This window comes from Oratosquilla oratoria, chromosome 40 (assembly GCF_046742065.1).
Source record: "Oratosquilla oratoria isolate Oo_2021 chromosome 40, ASM4674206v1, whole genome shotgun sequence".
Lineage (NCBI taxonomy): Eukaryota > Metazoa > Arthropoda > Malacostraca > Stomatopoda > Squillidae > Oratosquilla > Oratosquilla oratoria.
Genome location: NC_134816.1, coordinates 23,223,808 through 23,241,900, shown reverse-complemented (window position 1 = coordinate 23,241,900; position 18,093 = coordinate 23,223,808). Strand labels below are relative to the sequence as shown.

At 42.0% G+C, this 18,093-nt stretch overlaps 1 protein-coding gene across 50 annotated transcripts in view; it reads right to left on the bottom strand.

Moving 5' to 3' along the window:
• The window catches only part of shot (dystonin-like protein short stop), an 805,796-nt gene that overhangs the window by 125,529 nt on the left and 662,174 nt on the right, over nucleotides 1–18,093 (bottom strand). For all 50 annotated transcript variants that reach the window (XM_076177258.1, XM_076177260.1, XM_076177256.1 and 47 more), the window contains 2 exons: nucleotides 17,992–18,075; nucleotides 17,242–17,463 (listed from right to left, as the gene is read on the bottom strand). In XM_076177258.1, coding sequence (XP_076033373.1) covers nucleotides 17,242–17,463; nucleotides 17,992–18,075 — 306 coding nt within the window. The remainder of the gene's footprint in view (nucleotides 1–17,241; nucleotides 17,464–17,991; nucleotides 18,076–18,093) is intronic.

Sequence of the window (18,093 nt, the reverse complement as noted above, 5' to 3'; positions counted from 1 at the left end):
ACGGCTACCGGTAACAGCTTCGTTGTACAAAAATAAATACAACAAAAATAAACATAACAAATAAATAAATATAACAATAAAAATAATAAAAAAGTAAAATAAAGTACTCCTCCGTCTTGCGCACGTTTTCAGACTCTAACCTTTCCCGCCAAATCAAGTTTGTACAGTAAATAGCTCCTTCATTCACAGTGCCCATTCTGTGGCTGCTGGCAAGCTCGTGTTTAAACTGTTGCTTACGCAGAGGCTATTTCGGGATATGAGGACGCAACATAGTGACCCCGAGGAGACAGGAACAGGAACGGGTAAGGGGCAACAAGGTGATGGGACAGTTAAAGAGAACGAGAAAGGAAATAGGGGAGATGAAGTAAGGAAAGGTTTGCGGAGGTTCACTGGGCAGAACGAATGAGGTGAAGAAAGGGGAGGAGGAGGAGAAAGAGAAGTACAATGGAAAAGGACAAGACAGGTAGTGTGATGAGAAGACCAAGATGACTGAGCGTAACTGCATGTTGATGTAGTGGTGGAAGTGATGGTTGGAGTGATAAAGGTGGTGGTGGAGGTGAATGTGGTATTGGTGGTAAAGACGGAAGTGGAGGTGGCAAAAGTGGGTGGAATTCGTCAAATGGTGAAAACGATGGTGTCAAACCGGGATGTTGGGGGGGGGGGGATGAGAGAAGGGTCGAATCGAGCTGCAAGGAGAGAGGAAAAAGACAGAAATACGAGTCCCCTTTCCTACTTATAACAGCTTACTTCTACATTCTGCTTGCTGACAAGAAACTGTATTTAGCCAAGCCAATCAACTTTTATATTAGAATAGCCAACCTTATCTCGATCGACTTTCACTGAGGATGCAAACCACCCCGATAGAGACAAGGACTTTTATTCAGCCGAGGGACACCTATGCTACGAAATTCAGGTGCCCAGAGTTCGTACAGTAAATGGAATCGTAAAGCACCAGTAAACGTCTTCAGACTGGAGGTACGTGTGGGAGTAAGCTCGAGCTGGCGGGTGCGCGTGGGAAGGGCGGGAACTGCCCAGGGCACGGGAGGTTTCTATTGGTCGCGAAGGACGCGCTGAGCCCAGCTGAGGTGGCGGGGCCGAGACGTTATTCGTTGAAATGTAGGCAGATGTTACTCAATTCTCAGATTTGACTGAAGGCGGTTATTCCATGTTCTATTTTTACTTTACTGGTGTGTCATCACGATTATTATTCTGACATTTTTATCTAAATATATGAAGTTAAATGCAGTAACTATATGAGAAATAAAAACAATTCAATGTCAATACGACGGGTACTGTGTTTACAGAAGAATATCACATTTTCATTGCGCATTCATATATGACCTGCTTACTATGCAACTTCAGCTCCATTCCCTTCAACACAGTGACACATTTTTCAGATCCTGTTGCAGCCAGTGACAGACAATTTTAGCCAGTTGAGAAACGGACGGACACTGTCTAAAGGTCCTCTCTGACGTATTAAAGTTTGTGGTCACAGCAAAATCAGAATGACATCACTGTCTAGATTCTAGACAGTGATATCATTCTGATCTAGAAAGAGCTCGCCTGATCACGGGCTCGGTAGACAAGTCGCCACAAAATAAAATTATTTTACGTGTTGTAAAGCTTCCAGTCACAGTTGGGAAAAAAAAAAAAAGCTGGGGAGGAGCATGGCACAATCGTGGTAATATGTCATGACACACCCAATAGTTTACACTATGCATATATGGATATCCAGGTTGCCGAGTGACATTTTCCTACACTTTTCTTTACTGTTGATATTTCCGAGAAAAAAATTAAACTATATTTTGCACAACTAATTTCATGAGGATTCCCTTTCACTGCAACTCGATCTGATGAACGTTATGTGATCCTATTCAGCCAAGGGGGGACTACAGCAAATCTAAAAGGTTAAATTTATCTTGCTTACTTCTTTCATTACTAATTATGACTCAGGGGGCGAAAGAGAAGACTTTAGCCACGCATATGGTTCGCTCGAAGCCTGGAATGGCGCCTAAGCAGCAGCAGCGGCCACGAGTGAATGAAACAGGGTTGGTGTGTAGGAAGGAAAGGGCAGGAGATAAATTACGATACAAGGAAAAGAATACGGAGAGGTGGCTAGGTGTTTGGGAGGTAGGGGGGCCGCTGGGTTGTGAATGAAGGGTAGATGGTGACGAATTAAGGGTAAGGGAGGGGAAAGGGGGAGGGTATTTGGGATAAGTGGTGGGAGAGGGATTAGGGGGTGATGTGGAGGTGAAGTGCAAGTGGAAGATGACTACTATATGGGGTGAAAGGGATGCTCGTAAAGCTTGTAGGATGCGGGTGAGGGTGAGAGGTGGTAACGAAGTGAAAGGAGATCAGAGACGAGCAGTGTGGAGTTGATTCATAAGTCGTCGAGAACAAAACATACTACTCCTTCGACACAATCACTTACTTTTAGCCACAATTAAACATATCTAAGGCGTCGCAACGCAACAATACACAGCAAAATGCTCGAGCAATGTGACGTATACTAAGTCCATAATAATTCGTATAACACGGGCAACATCACCTCCGTTTACGTGTGACGCAGTGGCTGACCAACTGTACACGATATGGGAATGACGTCAGGATGGGCAGGGGGATAGGAAGCGTGATATATTATGGGAAGGGTAATTATGAACGTGGGTGTGTTAGGAAAACCAGAGGCAAAGATACGTAGGATGGGGGACTTGTTGGATGTAAGCGGGTTTCAAGAACATGGGGTAACGTTCCAGGAGGACATGAGGGAGTGAGGGAGGGAGGGAAAGACGCAGACACAGATTGGGTGGGGGAGAAGGGAAGGAGAGTGAGAGAAGGAGGGGGAGGGGGGTAGATAGGGAGAGGAAAGACAAACAGACACAAAGATAGGGCGAGAGAAGAAGGGAAGAACAACTTACACAGAAAGGGTGGGAGAGAAGAAAGGAAGATGTGAAGAGAGAGGGAGGGAGTGATAGAAGGGTGACTGAGAAAGCGAGTGAGAGAGAAAGAGGGCGAGTTATGGAGACTTAGAGAAAAGAGGTTTGAAGTTAGTTTAACGAACTTCGGTAAGGACTGGAGCCTTGAGTATCGGTAAAGAAGAAGAAGACGGAAGGAGCAACGACTAGAAGTGCGGAGCCATCAGCGGGTAACCTGTGTAAGGGCGTGGGTTTGCGAACGCTTCCAAAGGCGTGGGCGTAGACAGCCGGGCCGTTCTCCTTCACCCGACTTGTGTGACCACCGCAGCCACTACCACTGGTGCAACTTCAATCTTAACTCTACTCCTTCGGTCTTGTACACCAACTTCACACAACTCGTACGTTGAACGTTATATTTTTCCCATTATATATATATATATATATATATATATATACACACACACACACATACATATACTTGTACAGCAACTTCACACAACTCGTACGTTGAACGTTATATTTCTCCCATTATATATATATATATATATATATATATATATATATATATATATATATATATATTAATCACGAAGAACCCACAGTCGGAATAAAAGGGCTATATTTATTAGCCGAAATATAGAAGTTACACTTTCTTCTAAGTTTCCTTTTATTCCGACTGTGGGTTCTGCGTGATTATTATTTACAAATGTGCCACATTTTGTCCAAGTGATATTATATATATATATATATATATATTTATATATAATCTTACGCCAGAAGGCATTTGACTGCCAACAAATTCACCTTTGCCCTATGTACGTGACAGCCAGCTCACAGGTACTGGTGGCCGCTGGAATCGATAGGGGTACCCATGTAATACGAATCGAGACTGAAACAAATGCGATACAGCGAGGACGTTCTCCCAGTGAATGCAACCCAAACCGAGCCCGCTGGGGTCAAAATTAGGATATCTTCAAAAATTATGTTTATGAACACCAAATGTTTTCGTTTCGCTTGGAAAAAATTTGTCTGTAAAGAAGCTACTTCCATCAATAAATCAAAACAGAATAAGAACTTAATCTATTTAATCCTGAAGGGATTTGCAAGGTTTTATTCTGGCTAATATCGGTTTTATTCAGCATAAGAAAGCCCCTAAGACTAAATAAAATCTGCTTCGAAAAACTGTTTTATTATTGGTGGGATTTATAGGATTTGACAGACGATTTAATTGTTTAGGTTACGAGAAACCACTATAGTTTTCTTCGGCTTATCATTGCCGTCCTACTGCACTATAAGCCAAGCTGTGAGCAAAGGCGGATGACATCATCTTGTATTCTCATCCTGACTGCAGGCAGACGGTTTTATCCAGGATATATATATATATATAAAAAAAAACTTGTCATCCAATTGTTAGAACAAATTTCGATTAGCTCTCCCACATGTGACTTGCAACATTTATCACCAAACCAACAGAAAAAAATATATATTCGTTACGTTCGCTTTGGTATATCCCTTCTTGTCGATGATAAACATATTTCCCCGCACACTCGTACTTCTCTACTGGAAGATATCAATTACAGATTCTTGGAAATTTCATCACCGTAATGTTTTCTTCTCCAGCTCATATTATCCCGTCTTATCTGACTGTCCAAAACCGGTTTCCGTGCTTGGGTCAAGATGTACTAAAATCTTACGACATGCCTGGCGTCACAATTTTATCTAAGAAATAATTAAAATAATAAATAAATTAATAAGATAAATTAATCAATAATAAAAAAAATTGGGCCAATAAATCGAGTTCTGTCTCAGTACAGTTGACCCGTGACGTCAAATCGCTTCAATAGGTTTCGATGGAATGTTTAATGATCGTGGTGGTGGGGGAATTAAATTTTGTTTATATTTTTAATAGTTACAGCGGGGCTGTAACGATTCCAATTTTTATGATAAGCGTCGTAAAGTTACGACAAAGTTCCGAGATCCTACCCACCCCAACACCAGCAGAGTTGAATGTCAAATCTGCAGAACTTCCAAGCATGCAGCCCAGATTCGATTCCCCCCACCCCTTCCCTTCTCTCCATGGCGAGAGCGGACACTATCAATCAATCCGATGGCCCCGTTGTTTTGTACGAAGTAGGAAATATCTCGATATGGTCAGGGGTACACTGGTGTGGTCCTGGGTGTGTTCTTGGTTCTCTTCTTTCTGGTCGATCGAACCACCGCTGTAGGTAAAAATGCCAATCGACACTTTCTGGTATGTAGTTTTGATGCCATACGACAAACGCCCAGAAAAATATCGTATTGTACGAATTCATTACGTGTTATACCTTGCTCACTTCTAAGCTGCCACTGCCGGACGCATTTCTAAAATATTTCTAAATGAAATTCTAAAATAAATAATACACATTACTATTTATGAACAATTCCTCTGAATACATTCAGTACGAGCTTTCAGTTAAGCGAAATATATATTTATATTTCTACCCCACACGTCGGTAGTGACAATTGAGGACGGTCGCACATGCCTCTAACCAAGCTGCTTAGGAACAATACTGTCCTCCAACGAAATTTAGAACGAGGAAGAAAAAAAAAATCTTCAGTTTGACATATGGCAGTATCAACTGTTAGCCGAGCTATTTTGTTATTCAACCCTAACCGATGTTGGAAAGCTTCCAACGTGTATGAAGGAAGGAGTGTTGTGCCAAGTGACCGTTACACTACGATTTTGTTTCAGCGAGTCTGAGAAAAGTTATGACTACTTCATGGCAACAGGGCCGGCAGATTGGCTGCAGCTGTTGCCATACAAGGCGTTTACGTTTATAAACACTACAATGGGCAGCCTCCAAAACAGTACTATAGCAAATGCGTCGATTACTGCAGACATTATTCAGTCATTAACAAATGAGCAATCAGATCCTACATCCTAAGATAGCCTTAATACTACTTATCTAATTGTTTCATTCTTTCCATTCCTAGGTCAGTCTACTAGCCGAAAAAGTCTGCTGTTTTAATCCCACTCACATCAAAGTACATTACAACTTTCGTTCAATTTGGACAAGTTTTACGAGACCCATGGTATAACTGACTGAAAACTATCCACTAGACGTCCAAAGCACTAAAAATCTTGCAGCTACAGAAAGATGCCACGAGAACGAACTAAACTGTCTTCCAGTTATTCAGCCATCAATGGTCACCACGGAAAATAGCAAGCCATTGGCTGCGTCTCAGAAGACCACAATAATTAGAATGGAGCAGTTAACCCCTTTGCATTTTGAATATCATTGAATCATAGCTGCCGCCAAGACAATTAATCTCAGTTACCTTCAGGAAAGAAACGTATTTATGCCAACCCCCGAAATATATATATATATATATAATGACAGTTTATGACCAGTTTTTGCTCTATCAATTTTATCATTTAGATCTAATAATTCATTGGTTAGATTTAATCAGTTAATTGGCTCGTACCTACGCCTACACTTCTCTCGCCGCTACTACCTGCCGTCTTGTTTTTGTCGACATTTCAACAGTCACGTGTTTCTATGTTTATCGATGCGTTTTCTGTTTAAATATATACATTAAAACCTCTAAGCATTCCTCAAGTAACATAAAAAAACACCCTGTTGGGTTTTTATCATAGGGATTTAATTATTTTATGGAAGGAAAATATACTCGTGTTTATTTTTTAACGTATCCCCTTCACTAATAAGTTTTCTTTATCCACTATATGAGCAACGTTTCTCCGGGGCTGGCGTTGGTTATTTCAATACCAGTTACAATTACTTATTCTAATTCCTTTACTATTTTATAGATTAATTTCCAGCGTACCTCCCTACAGACCGAACAGCGGAACAAAACTTGATATTATCCAAAATTAACGGTGAGCAAAATTGTACCGACCGCAGTAGTTTGAAAATAAATTTGTTGAAACAAATCACGAAGCTCTCCCTTCTGTCGCTATCGACAACCGCTCACCGATTTTTATTCCCAGTTCCCGAAAAACTGATAATCACAAAGCTTAATACAAACCACCTAGCGTCAGCCATAATAAAACTACAAATACTCCTGTCTGAAGAAAAAAAAAGGGCAATTTTAACCCCCTAAATCAAGGCAATCATGTCCCTTAGGTACGGTGATGGGTTAATACTGTCAAAACCACTTAAACATAATCATGAATATAAAACCCATTGTAAGAAACGGCTGCCGCCAACTCGTTCTCATAAAAACTGGTGGACCAGGCGCAGCGCACGGGGTAGGCAGTCTTCGTTTGTGTACGTAAACATTACGTACACGCGCACACAAACTTACACGCACGAAGGTACCCATCCCCGGCGGCAAAGTTGAGCGTGTGTCACACATGCACAACTAAGGTATGAGCCAAACAAGGGGGGAGCATAAGTGACACAAACAGCAGGATCTAGACAGACTAATGAGACGTCGAGAAGGGTGGTCATGGCATGAAATGAATCCAAGAAAGACCACAAGTAATACTAATACGAGTGTGTTCACACATACACAAGGTGTGTGTATGTATTGGATGTGCACATGGCTGTATGTAACATACTGCCGTCCCAATACATGATTTATGAAGAAAAAAAATACACCTGAAAAATTAAGTACTGCGTAGGTTAAGTACCTTAGGCAATAATTCTTCACCAGCCCTATACCATAATCACACTACGCTTTTAAATTCTAAAACTAAAAAAACTAACTACAACGTTTCTGACTGAAGAAAAAACTTGCTCATCCCTAGCTCCTTATAGGCTGGCAAGACTGCGTTCACTCTTCGGGTCTCCACACCTCCATGCATGGAAGAGGATGACCTAAAACTCCATCGAGGGCGAGTGCCCACAAGGACAAGTGCGTCGGCCTCAAGGCTCGACCACATCCCGCCCACCTGCTGCCCGGCTTGGGGTACCCCCGCCTCCGACCGACAAGCATCGCTCGTACACCACATGATCAGGTTTGAAACCGTCGACGCTGCGACCGAGACCACTGCAGACACCTTTCGATTAATGGTCTCCATCGCCACTTTAGGAGGTTCACTTTTACCTGCGAATATTTCCAGGCACTGCCTACTTTGCCTTTGCACACAATAGGAACTTCTGCTACCACATGGCGTGTGCTGGGGCCAATTGTATGCGAGGCCAATTTGCGAAGAGCTCAAAGACACAATGGAATACAATGGAGAGCATTTTGCATTCACTGTAATTAATGTCTTCCCTTAATGCACAGACCCTTCTGTATAGGGGAGGAGGGGAGGAGGTGGGTGGTGCACTTTGGCTAACACCTTTTGAGATCAAACATTACCATCATCCACGAATGACCATCATCACTAAACGCATTTGCACGACATCGAGAACAAATTTACATTTCACTGATATGACGTCACATCGCCAGGGATCACACTTAACGAACTCGCTAACCTTATCGTTCTTCGAAACTTTTTTCTTCGAGATGGATGTGGAGGAGGTCGAGGTCGAAGTGGGCTTGGAGGAGGTCGAAGTGGGCTTGGAGGAGGTCGAAGTGGGCTTGGAGGAGGTCGAAGTGGGCTTGGAGGAGGTCGAAGTGGGCTTGGAGGAGGTCGAAGTAGGCTTGGAGGAGGTCGAAGTAGGCTTGGAGGAGGTCGAAGTGGGCTTGGAGGAGGTCGAAGTCGAAGAGAGCTTGGAGGTGGTCGAGGCTGAGGTGGGCTTGGAGGAGGTTGAAGCTGAAGTGGGCTTGGAGGTGGACTTAGAAGTTTTGGAAGTGACATAAGACGACTTCGAAGTGCGGGATGATTGGTCCTTTCTGCCATTTACGGAAGATGATGTCGGTTTGGAGCTCTGGGATGAAGAAGTCTTCGAACTATATGACGAAGACAACTTGGAGCTAGAAGGTGAAGATGTCTTGGAATTACGGCGTGATGACTTGGAAGTATAAGACGATGATGATGTCGACGGTATGAGAGGATCAGGAGAGAAGGACTTGGAAGACGTCTTTGTAATAGCCGGGGAGAACGACTTCAAAGATGTCTTTGTAATTGCAGGGGTGCATGACTCGGAGTGAGTGGACAAAGACGTCTTGGTCACAACAGGGGCATACGACTTAGAAAACGCCGACGACGACGAAGACGACTGGAAGGACGAAGACGACGACTTGGAAGTAAACGACGACGACGACTTCGATACGAACGATGTTGAGGACGACTGGAAGGACGTGGACGAAGAGACGAAGGACGACGACGATGACTTGGAGGCAAAGGACCTGTTGACTCCCGAGGAGGCCTGGGGGACTATGTGTAGGGACGAGGAGAAAGAGGGAGCCCCAAGATTCCCGCCTCCACTAACGCTCCACGACGTAGATGCCCCATCACCTCGCCTCCACTCCATCGCAACTACTGACTCCTGGCACGATCTGCGGCCCAACGGGCAGCGCCTCCTCCCACCACCTCCCCCTCCCCCTCCGTCATCCTTCACTGTCTCCCACCTTCTTTCCTTAACAACCTTTTGCAAAATAGAAGAAAACCTTTCCCTTTCATCAGCGGTTTTTGGCAAGCCTTCCCTTGACCCCTTGGCTGTATTTCTTCTTTAACGAAACCTATCGACACAATCTTCTCCACCACATCAAATATGAGCGAGTGGACACGTCACGTTAAAAACGACCGTTTTCTTTCTTATACATATGAATACGAGCTGATTGGATACAGACCTATGGACATAATAAAACACACATAGAAAACATACACAGTCCGTGCACAAAATATTTGTACATGCAATCCAGGAAGTCGAAGGTGGGCGGACTGGTGGATGGGTGGCAATCCACAAGGACAGTGTCCGCGCCCACGCTGATCCACCCACGTCAAGAAACCTGAGGGACGAAGAATGGGCGAGAACGTTCAAAGCGGAAATGCTTACCAAACAAGAGGAATAATAAGAACTGGCGAGAGAGAGAGAGAGGACGAGAGAAAGGTGAAATGACCGCGAACAAAGATAATGAAGTAAGCGAAACGAAAAATAAGAAATTACGAGGTAGGAAAGAAAATTACAAACACGCAAACTCAGGCGCGCGCGCGCGCACGCGCATACACTCGAGACTTCTGACAGACTCAACATTTCCACGTAGTGTATGACGTCACTACGAATAACGAGACATCTCGCATCCGCCGATGGGGGTCTAAGGTTAAATGTGCTCTAGTGGGGAGGAGGAAGGGGAAGAGAGGGTGGAGGAGGAGAAAGGGGGAGAGGGGAGGAGGAAGGGGAATAGGGGGTGGAGGAGGAGTTAAAGGAAGAGGGGGTGGAGGAGGAGTTAAAGGAAGAGGTGGGTGGACGAGGAGGTAAGGGAAGAGGGGTGGACGAGGAAGGGGAAGAGGGGTGAAGGAGTGGAAGATATATGGGAAGGGGAAGAAGTGGAGACGGAAGGGGGGAAGGAGGAGGAAGGTGGTAATAATGATGTTGAGAACGAGGAGAAAAGTGGGATGAGAGGTGGACGAGACTGAATGATAAAGACAAAGGCGGGACGGGACAGAGGAGAGAACAGAAGTTAGAAGGGGAGATTGGGGAGGGAAAAAACTGGGGGAAACAATTCAGGGAGGAGGGGGAGGACGTGGGGAGGAGGAAGAGAGCGAGGGGGAGGAGGTAAAGGAGGAAGGAAAGAGAAGAAGGGGGTGAGGGGAAGGGTGTGGGAAGAGTTGACAAAGGGTGAGTCGTGCACGATTGAGGAAATATTGAGAAGGTTCAGGACTAGGAAGGGTGGTAGAGTTGAAGCAAAATGAGTAAGGGAAGGGATGAAGATGATGAGGGAAGGAGAGGAAAGGGAAGGGAAGAGAATGGGGGTATGGATGAAGATAAGGGGAGGAGGGAAGACAGCCAAGACGACAGGTGTAAGGGCGATGCGTTAAGATCTATCATCCAAGTGATATGAATAGGAAATTGACCCTTCCGTTGCGCCTCGAGAGCAAGAGCGTTCCAACATAGAAAACGTGAACCCCCAAGAGATATTCATCCAGTGATGACTAAATCACGTCTCTAGCTACCTTCCCGCGTCGTGTAGACACGTCAACGGGCGAGTGTGTGGGTACAAAACTTGCGAGTTTTAAGCGCGAGAATGAGCGAGAAATCCTTAGCCAACACCGGGCGTGCCGTCTTATGCTGATACTCTCCCCGCCCCCCTCCCTCTCTGTCCTTACTCCACCCTCCATTCGACAATCCCAAAAGGTAAGAACACACGTACGTGTGCACTCACTGTATGCACACTTCCATGTTCATCTTTGTACTTTAAATAAAAGTTTATGGTCAGTGTTACCTTTCTTCCTTGACCAGGTGCACTAATGTCAGTCTGGATACGTTGACGCGCATGCGCGCGTTGTGCAAACACACGCGATTTTATCATCAAAATTTGGCGAAATCGTTTGTCTTAGTTTCCCTGCAAGTACTTAGCGAATACCCAATACTGACCCATGACATATTAAGTAGACAGCTCTTATTTTCCGTTGACGAGTTTTTACAATTACACATGGCAATTCACAAAGTACGTGATTACGTGAACATTAAACTACTAGTGCAACACCAACGGACGACACATTACATAGTTCCGACATTAAGTGGGTCAGGTTGATTTACCCAAGAGTACACAAGACCCGGGCTTGAACAGTCCACGGCACGTGGGCGTCACCCGTCATTCCCTTCTGCTGGGCTACCTCTCTCTCTCCATTCGTCTCCGGCAACGCCCAACCGGTGGACCCAGATCATTCGCCCCGAAGCAAGCACCCCAGCTCGCGTGCCCCTAAGCAAGCACGCAAGTTCGCGCGCCCCGAACTGAGCATCCCAGGTGAAGCGTCGTAAGCTCACCACGTCAGTCGAGGAACTTATTTTCCGCGCCCTTCCCTATCGCCATATCGGTGTGCAAATGTCCACACATTCGGATGAGGGGTGGAATACGAGATGATCTGTGTGAGGTCCCGTGCCTTTTAGGACATCAGTGCCAACCTGGATGCCGGGTCGACACACCTGCGTCGTACAATATGGCTGACATTCGACGGATCAAGATATATATGACTACAATTCACGTGCAGTTGCTGGAATGACCTTAACGGTTATTTCCATCGCAAATACAGAAAATTCCGTTCAGTATTACAGTTAAAAATGTGATACTGTATCATACAACACAAATATACAGGAGCTAACGAGTAGATGGAACTGCATTAGAAGTATTTATATATATGAGAAACGAGTTCGAGACTTGTTCTCGACTGCACATTAGCCACGATTACTGTGATGCATTGACTCGAAATCCTGCATGCCTTCGTTAGATCTCCAACGGCTACCAGAAACAAACAGTTACGTCTTGGACTGGACCCGGTCACGGCTAACCATCACGAAAACAAAACCTAGAAGACAAAGAACGATCACCGAAACTTCGGACAGCCGATTCCTGGCCCATTCCGTACCAGGTGGGACTTCTCCTTCCCCTTTACCTTCCGCCAGACTACTCTATTCATCTCTAGCACCCCCATCCTCCTTAGGGGTCAAAATCGTGTGCACAGTTACCGGCGCGACAGCTTAGCGCAAGGACGCCGGTCCATGTATGGCGACGCAGCCAGCCGTGCTTTCGAATCGTCTCGAACCAGTCCTCCCCCAAGAGACCTGACGAAGACCTAACATTTAACCTCGTAGACGGCAGAGATCTTTCATTTGTATTTTCCTTTGCTGCCGACACGTGATTTTATGGAGGAATCATAGCCCTTCCCAGTCGTGATTAACATGTACGTACAAATAGACTGCCGTCAAACAATTTTATTACGCCGAAGATAATTCGTTTTTGAAGGCTAACAAAGCATGGAAAATGGTCCAATGAATTAAGTATATATGTAGTATGTATATGTGTTGTGTATATATATATATTATACACAGCCCTCCCTTTTAACCTACCAGCATCCCTGTGCAACTTTGTCACACTTTCACTTCTCTTCTCCGGTTTTGGTGACCTGCCTACCACTTGCCGTCCTTTCCTGACTCACACTTTTTACCCCGCTCGATTTCCCACTTGTTCTCTTCTCCGTCTTCTTCCATTTCTGTCCACGCGTTCAACTTCTCGTCGAACACCCGACCATACTGGTCACATAATCTCGTACTCTTTACCTATTTCATTTTCTCTATTTTTACCATCCTAACAATGTCTTCCATCTTTCTTTTCCTTTTCGACTTTTCCAGAATTCTTCTCATACCTCGTCCATTCACCTCAGTACATACGCAATTCTAATTTAATCTATCATCTACATCTTCCATTTCGCTCACCACACCACATCTAAAATATTGTCTCAGTTGTAATTCGGACTACTGTCCATTTTTGAACTCCTTGATATTTTCAATCCCACTCACCTTTTTTCCCTGTCTCCTACCGAATTCCTTGCGTCTGACATCATTGGGTCTTCTCGCTTCACCTCACCGTCTCGATATTTCCAAAAACAAACGCTACTTATCTTGGTCGTTATCTCTATCATTTATTTGGTGTCTATTTTTACCAGCTTTCACACAACCTTGACTTCTACCTCGATTACTCTTCCTTAATATTTACTTCAATTTTCATTCCGATGTACAAGTTTGCAGAATAATTCCATTTACTTATTTTTCTATTGCGTATTTCATTATATTTTTGACACTTTTTTAATTGAATGACTCAAGTTTTCTTACTAATATTTCAGTCTTTTACTGTTAAATCGTAGCCATCTTAATTTTTCTTAACATCTTCCTTTTATTAGAAGAAAAATCTTCATTTCTTATGGAAAGCCTTGTATTGGAAGACGTGGGCATAATGGCTGGTTTTTCATATCAAAGTTAACTTCAGAGTAAATAAAAGATGCCAGAATGTGGATAGGTTGAAACTTACCATAAGTACCATGACACAGCCTGACTTCCATGAGAACATATATAAGCAAAAACATTTTATAAACTTTTCACAGGAGTTGCTTCAATTTCCAGTAAACACTGAGAATGCTGTTTTATGTCATGTGCAAGTGACATCCATTATCATCTTATTTATATGACTGCAGAGAATGTACAGGTATTTGGGATGTTAAGAGAGAATAGGAATATTGAAGACGTATGTGGGTGGAGAGCTTCATGGTTGATCATGCCCCTGACTGGTACAATGGGAGTAAACACATCTTACATGGCTAAACAATACTAAAAACCGAAGGAAAAAATTCCAATTATTCCTCTTTTCAATCTCTTACATAAAACAATTTGGCTACCATTTCAGTTTTCATTCTCCTTTACTCATATTCTCCTTATCAAAACATTTGCATCAACCTACTTTACATTACAATCAAGATGCACATCATACAACTAATGTAATTTCAAGTATCTACCTCGACCCTCCATCAACCTTATACCATTTTGTTTCCTCCATGTGCAGGCACACACACACTGTACTCCAAATGTACAAAAGTCCAAGATCCCTCATCAACTTTCCTTTGAGACATGTACCCAACTACCCACTATCATATTTTGTACTTCTTCAAAGTCCATGAATACAATCTCCATCATTCTTCTTTACACAACTTCCCTATTACTTATTCCTACTCCCCTACCCAACAAGCTCACAAACTTCCTAAATAATTTTCTTTCCCTTTTATCTCCCCATAAAAAACACCCTTTCCTCACATTAGCAACATTTGAGCTTTGGTAACAATCCTATTCCATGTAGTGACATTCTTTCTTTAAGAAGCACAATCACCTTTCACTTTCTCATCCAAAAACATTTCAGAATAACATAAAATTCAAATATGACTATTCCTACATACACTTACCTGCAAATTGTGTTCCAATTAAATACAACATACCCAGCTCTCTTTATTTGAGAATCATTTAAAATGCTTTTCCCAATTTCTTTTAAGCTTACAGCAGTCAAAGAGAGCAAGACAGCAAGAGAGATAATGCAAATGAGATTGCGAAAGAAAGAGAAATGGGGAAAGTTAGGAAAGAAGTTGGGGAATAGGGCAAAAAGGGAGAGATAGGGAGAGATGGAGATGAAAAAGGAGAGGGGAGAGGGGCTGTAGTAGGAAGAGAAGGAAGATGAGGATTACGGGAGGAGAGAAGAAGAAAAGAGTATAGGAAGTAAAAGATATTACTGGAGACAGATGCAAGAGAGGGAGGAGAAAGGAGAGAATGAAAACAGAAGAAAGGGAAAGGCATTATCATATTTCAAATGTGAAAAAATACAATGAAAAAAATTATACTAAAGTACATGAACCACAGTAAATAATACAAGTAAAAAAATAAGGAAGTACAAACAAGATAACACAGATTTAGTGTATTCTTTATTGTGTGTGGGTGTGTGGGCATGTCTGTGTTTCCACAAAGGCTGCTACACAAATCAGTGAGCATCTATTTCTGTACTTTTTTCAGTGACTTGCAATTATATATTATTTCACCCTTCATTCATTCTCTCTTTTACACACACACACTCTACAATTACATAAATGCATGTACACACACACACTCACTCTACAATTACATAAATTTGCACACTTGCATGCACACATGCACACGCACACACACACACACACACAGCCAATGGTTGCCTCAAGTTTCACTGACTGGAAACCACACCAGCTAGCAATAGTATCCCGGCCCTCATATACATTTCCCTGGGAAGGAACCTTTGACTCGTGTCTGTGTTGTCTTAGTATGGGACTGTTTCTATATCAGCAGCTGCAAGTATTTAGGCGAGGAGGAATTACTGGAAGTCAGTTCTCCTTGTGTTTAAAGATTGAGAAAATACAGATAAAGTTGTTAAAAGGTATCTTGAACTCAGTCCAAAGACAGTGTCAGCCCCTCAGTCTGTTTTACACAAACACACACAATCACATAAACACATATGGTACACAAAAACATTTACTTGAACTATACAAAACATGTGTCAATACTCCTTATACACTGCAAACTTACACAGGCAATTACAAACACATATACACTCTCAGATGCATAAACACTTTGAAAGCACATATCCACTCATATACAGACTTAAAAGTACATAAATCCTCCACTAATAATATATTATGCAAGTACTGAAAAACACTGAAAATCAATTACCACTACCATAAATTAAATACAAGAATGAATTATATATATATATATATATATATACATATATATACATATACATATATATACATATATATATATACATATACATACATATATATATACATACATATATATACATACATATATATATATACATACATATATATATATACATACATATATGTATATATATATATATTATATATATATACATACATATATATATACATTATATATACATACATATATATATATATACATATATATATTATATATACATACATATACATACATATATACATATATATATATATATATATATATATATACATATATATATACATATATACATATATACATATACATATATACATACATATATGTATATACATACATATACATACATACACAAATATATACATACATATACATATATATATACATACATATACATATATACATATATGTATATATACATATATACAGGGTGGGGCGCGGAAACTTCCCGATTTGGGGATTGAATTATAAAGTGTTTACACTTCACAATTCTTTATTCTACTTTTATGTCTGTCACACAACATGGAAGATTTACTTTTACACAGTTCTAAAAACAATATCTTTTAAATGTCCACCTCCATTGTCAATACACTGATTCAGACGATTTCGGAAGCTTTGGTCTACTCTCTCTAGCATGGTGAGCGGTATATTGGCTATTTGAGTGCGGATGGCATTCTGTAGGTCTTCCAGGGTCTATGGACGGTCGTTATAAACCATGGATTTGAGATAACCCCACAGGAAATAATCATAGGGGCCTACATCAGGCGAGCACGCTGATTTCCCTGAGAGGCGATTTAAACTGGCCAGCGTGCTCGCCTGATTTAGCCCCCTGTGACTATTTCCTGTGGGATTACCTCAAATCCCTGGTTTATAACGACCGTCCACAGACCCTGGTAGACCTGTACAGAATGCCATCCGCACTCAAATAGCCAATATACTGCTCACCATGCTAGAGAGAGTAGACCAAAGCTTCCGAAATCGTCTGAATCGGTGTATTGACAATGGAGGTGGACATTTAAAAGATATTGTTTTTAGAACTGTGTAAAAGTAAATCTCCCATGTCGTGTGACAGACATAAAAGTAGAATAAAGAATTGTGAAGTGTAAACACTTTATAATTCAATCCCCAAATCGGGAAGTTTCCGCGCCCCACCCTGTATAAAGAAACTAGTGACCTAAACAAACCCCAACAAAATAAGATGTGCTACTCACCGTAAATTTCTTCTCATGTTGGTACTTGTTGTATAGCCTGGCTATTCGTTCGTAGGTTTCATCAGCCAGGAATTGATACAGCTGGTTCAGTGTGTCCAGCTGCCTCTCTACAAGCTCCGCCCCGCCGCTCTGCAGTCGGGGTCTTTTTGAGAGACTTGCATCGAGGCTTGGATGGACCTCTTCGAGACTTGCCTTATATTGGGCCAGGCGCAAGTCATAGATCTAGGGGCGTTATAAATTAGTCAAAGTTAGAGCTGGGGGTTAGTGATGGCCCTTCAAAATGTCTTGTAATGTTTGTTTGTGTGTGTGTGTCTAGGTGTTCATGTGCACCGAGCTTAACTATCAATCAGCTATTGCTCATATGTTCAGTTGAACCACAAGGAAGAGATATTATGCGATAGAGAAGGACTTAAGCCACCAATCCTTCATACAAGAAAGAGAAAGATGTTATTGTAATCTACGTGGACTGATTATGATTATTATGATTAATATTATTGTGTTTATTATTATGTACCATATTATATACATGCCCAATACTATACTTGATATGAATGTATATATGAAAAATACACCTGAGCTTAAGAGAAAAGCATGCTAGAGGTTGCAAAAAAATTAATCAGTTACTATACAATGGCATCTATCTCCACCTGTAAAGAACTTCCAATAATGTGTAATCTGTTAACACCTACACACTCGGAAATTTTATAAAGGATTGTACATTTTTTTTTTTTTCCCCTGTTATACACATACCTTGGCTTCCCTAATGAAACGGCTGCCAAGGATATTAACATGTTCTATGCTTGTTTTCTTCTCAACTATTATCAAGTACATTTTCTGCAAAGAGAACATGAT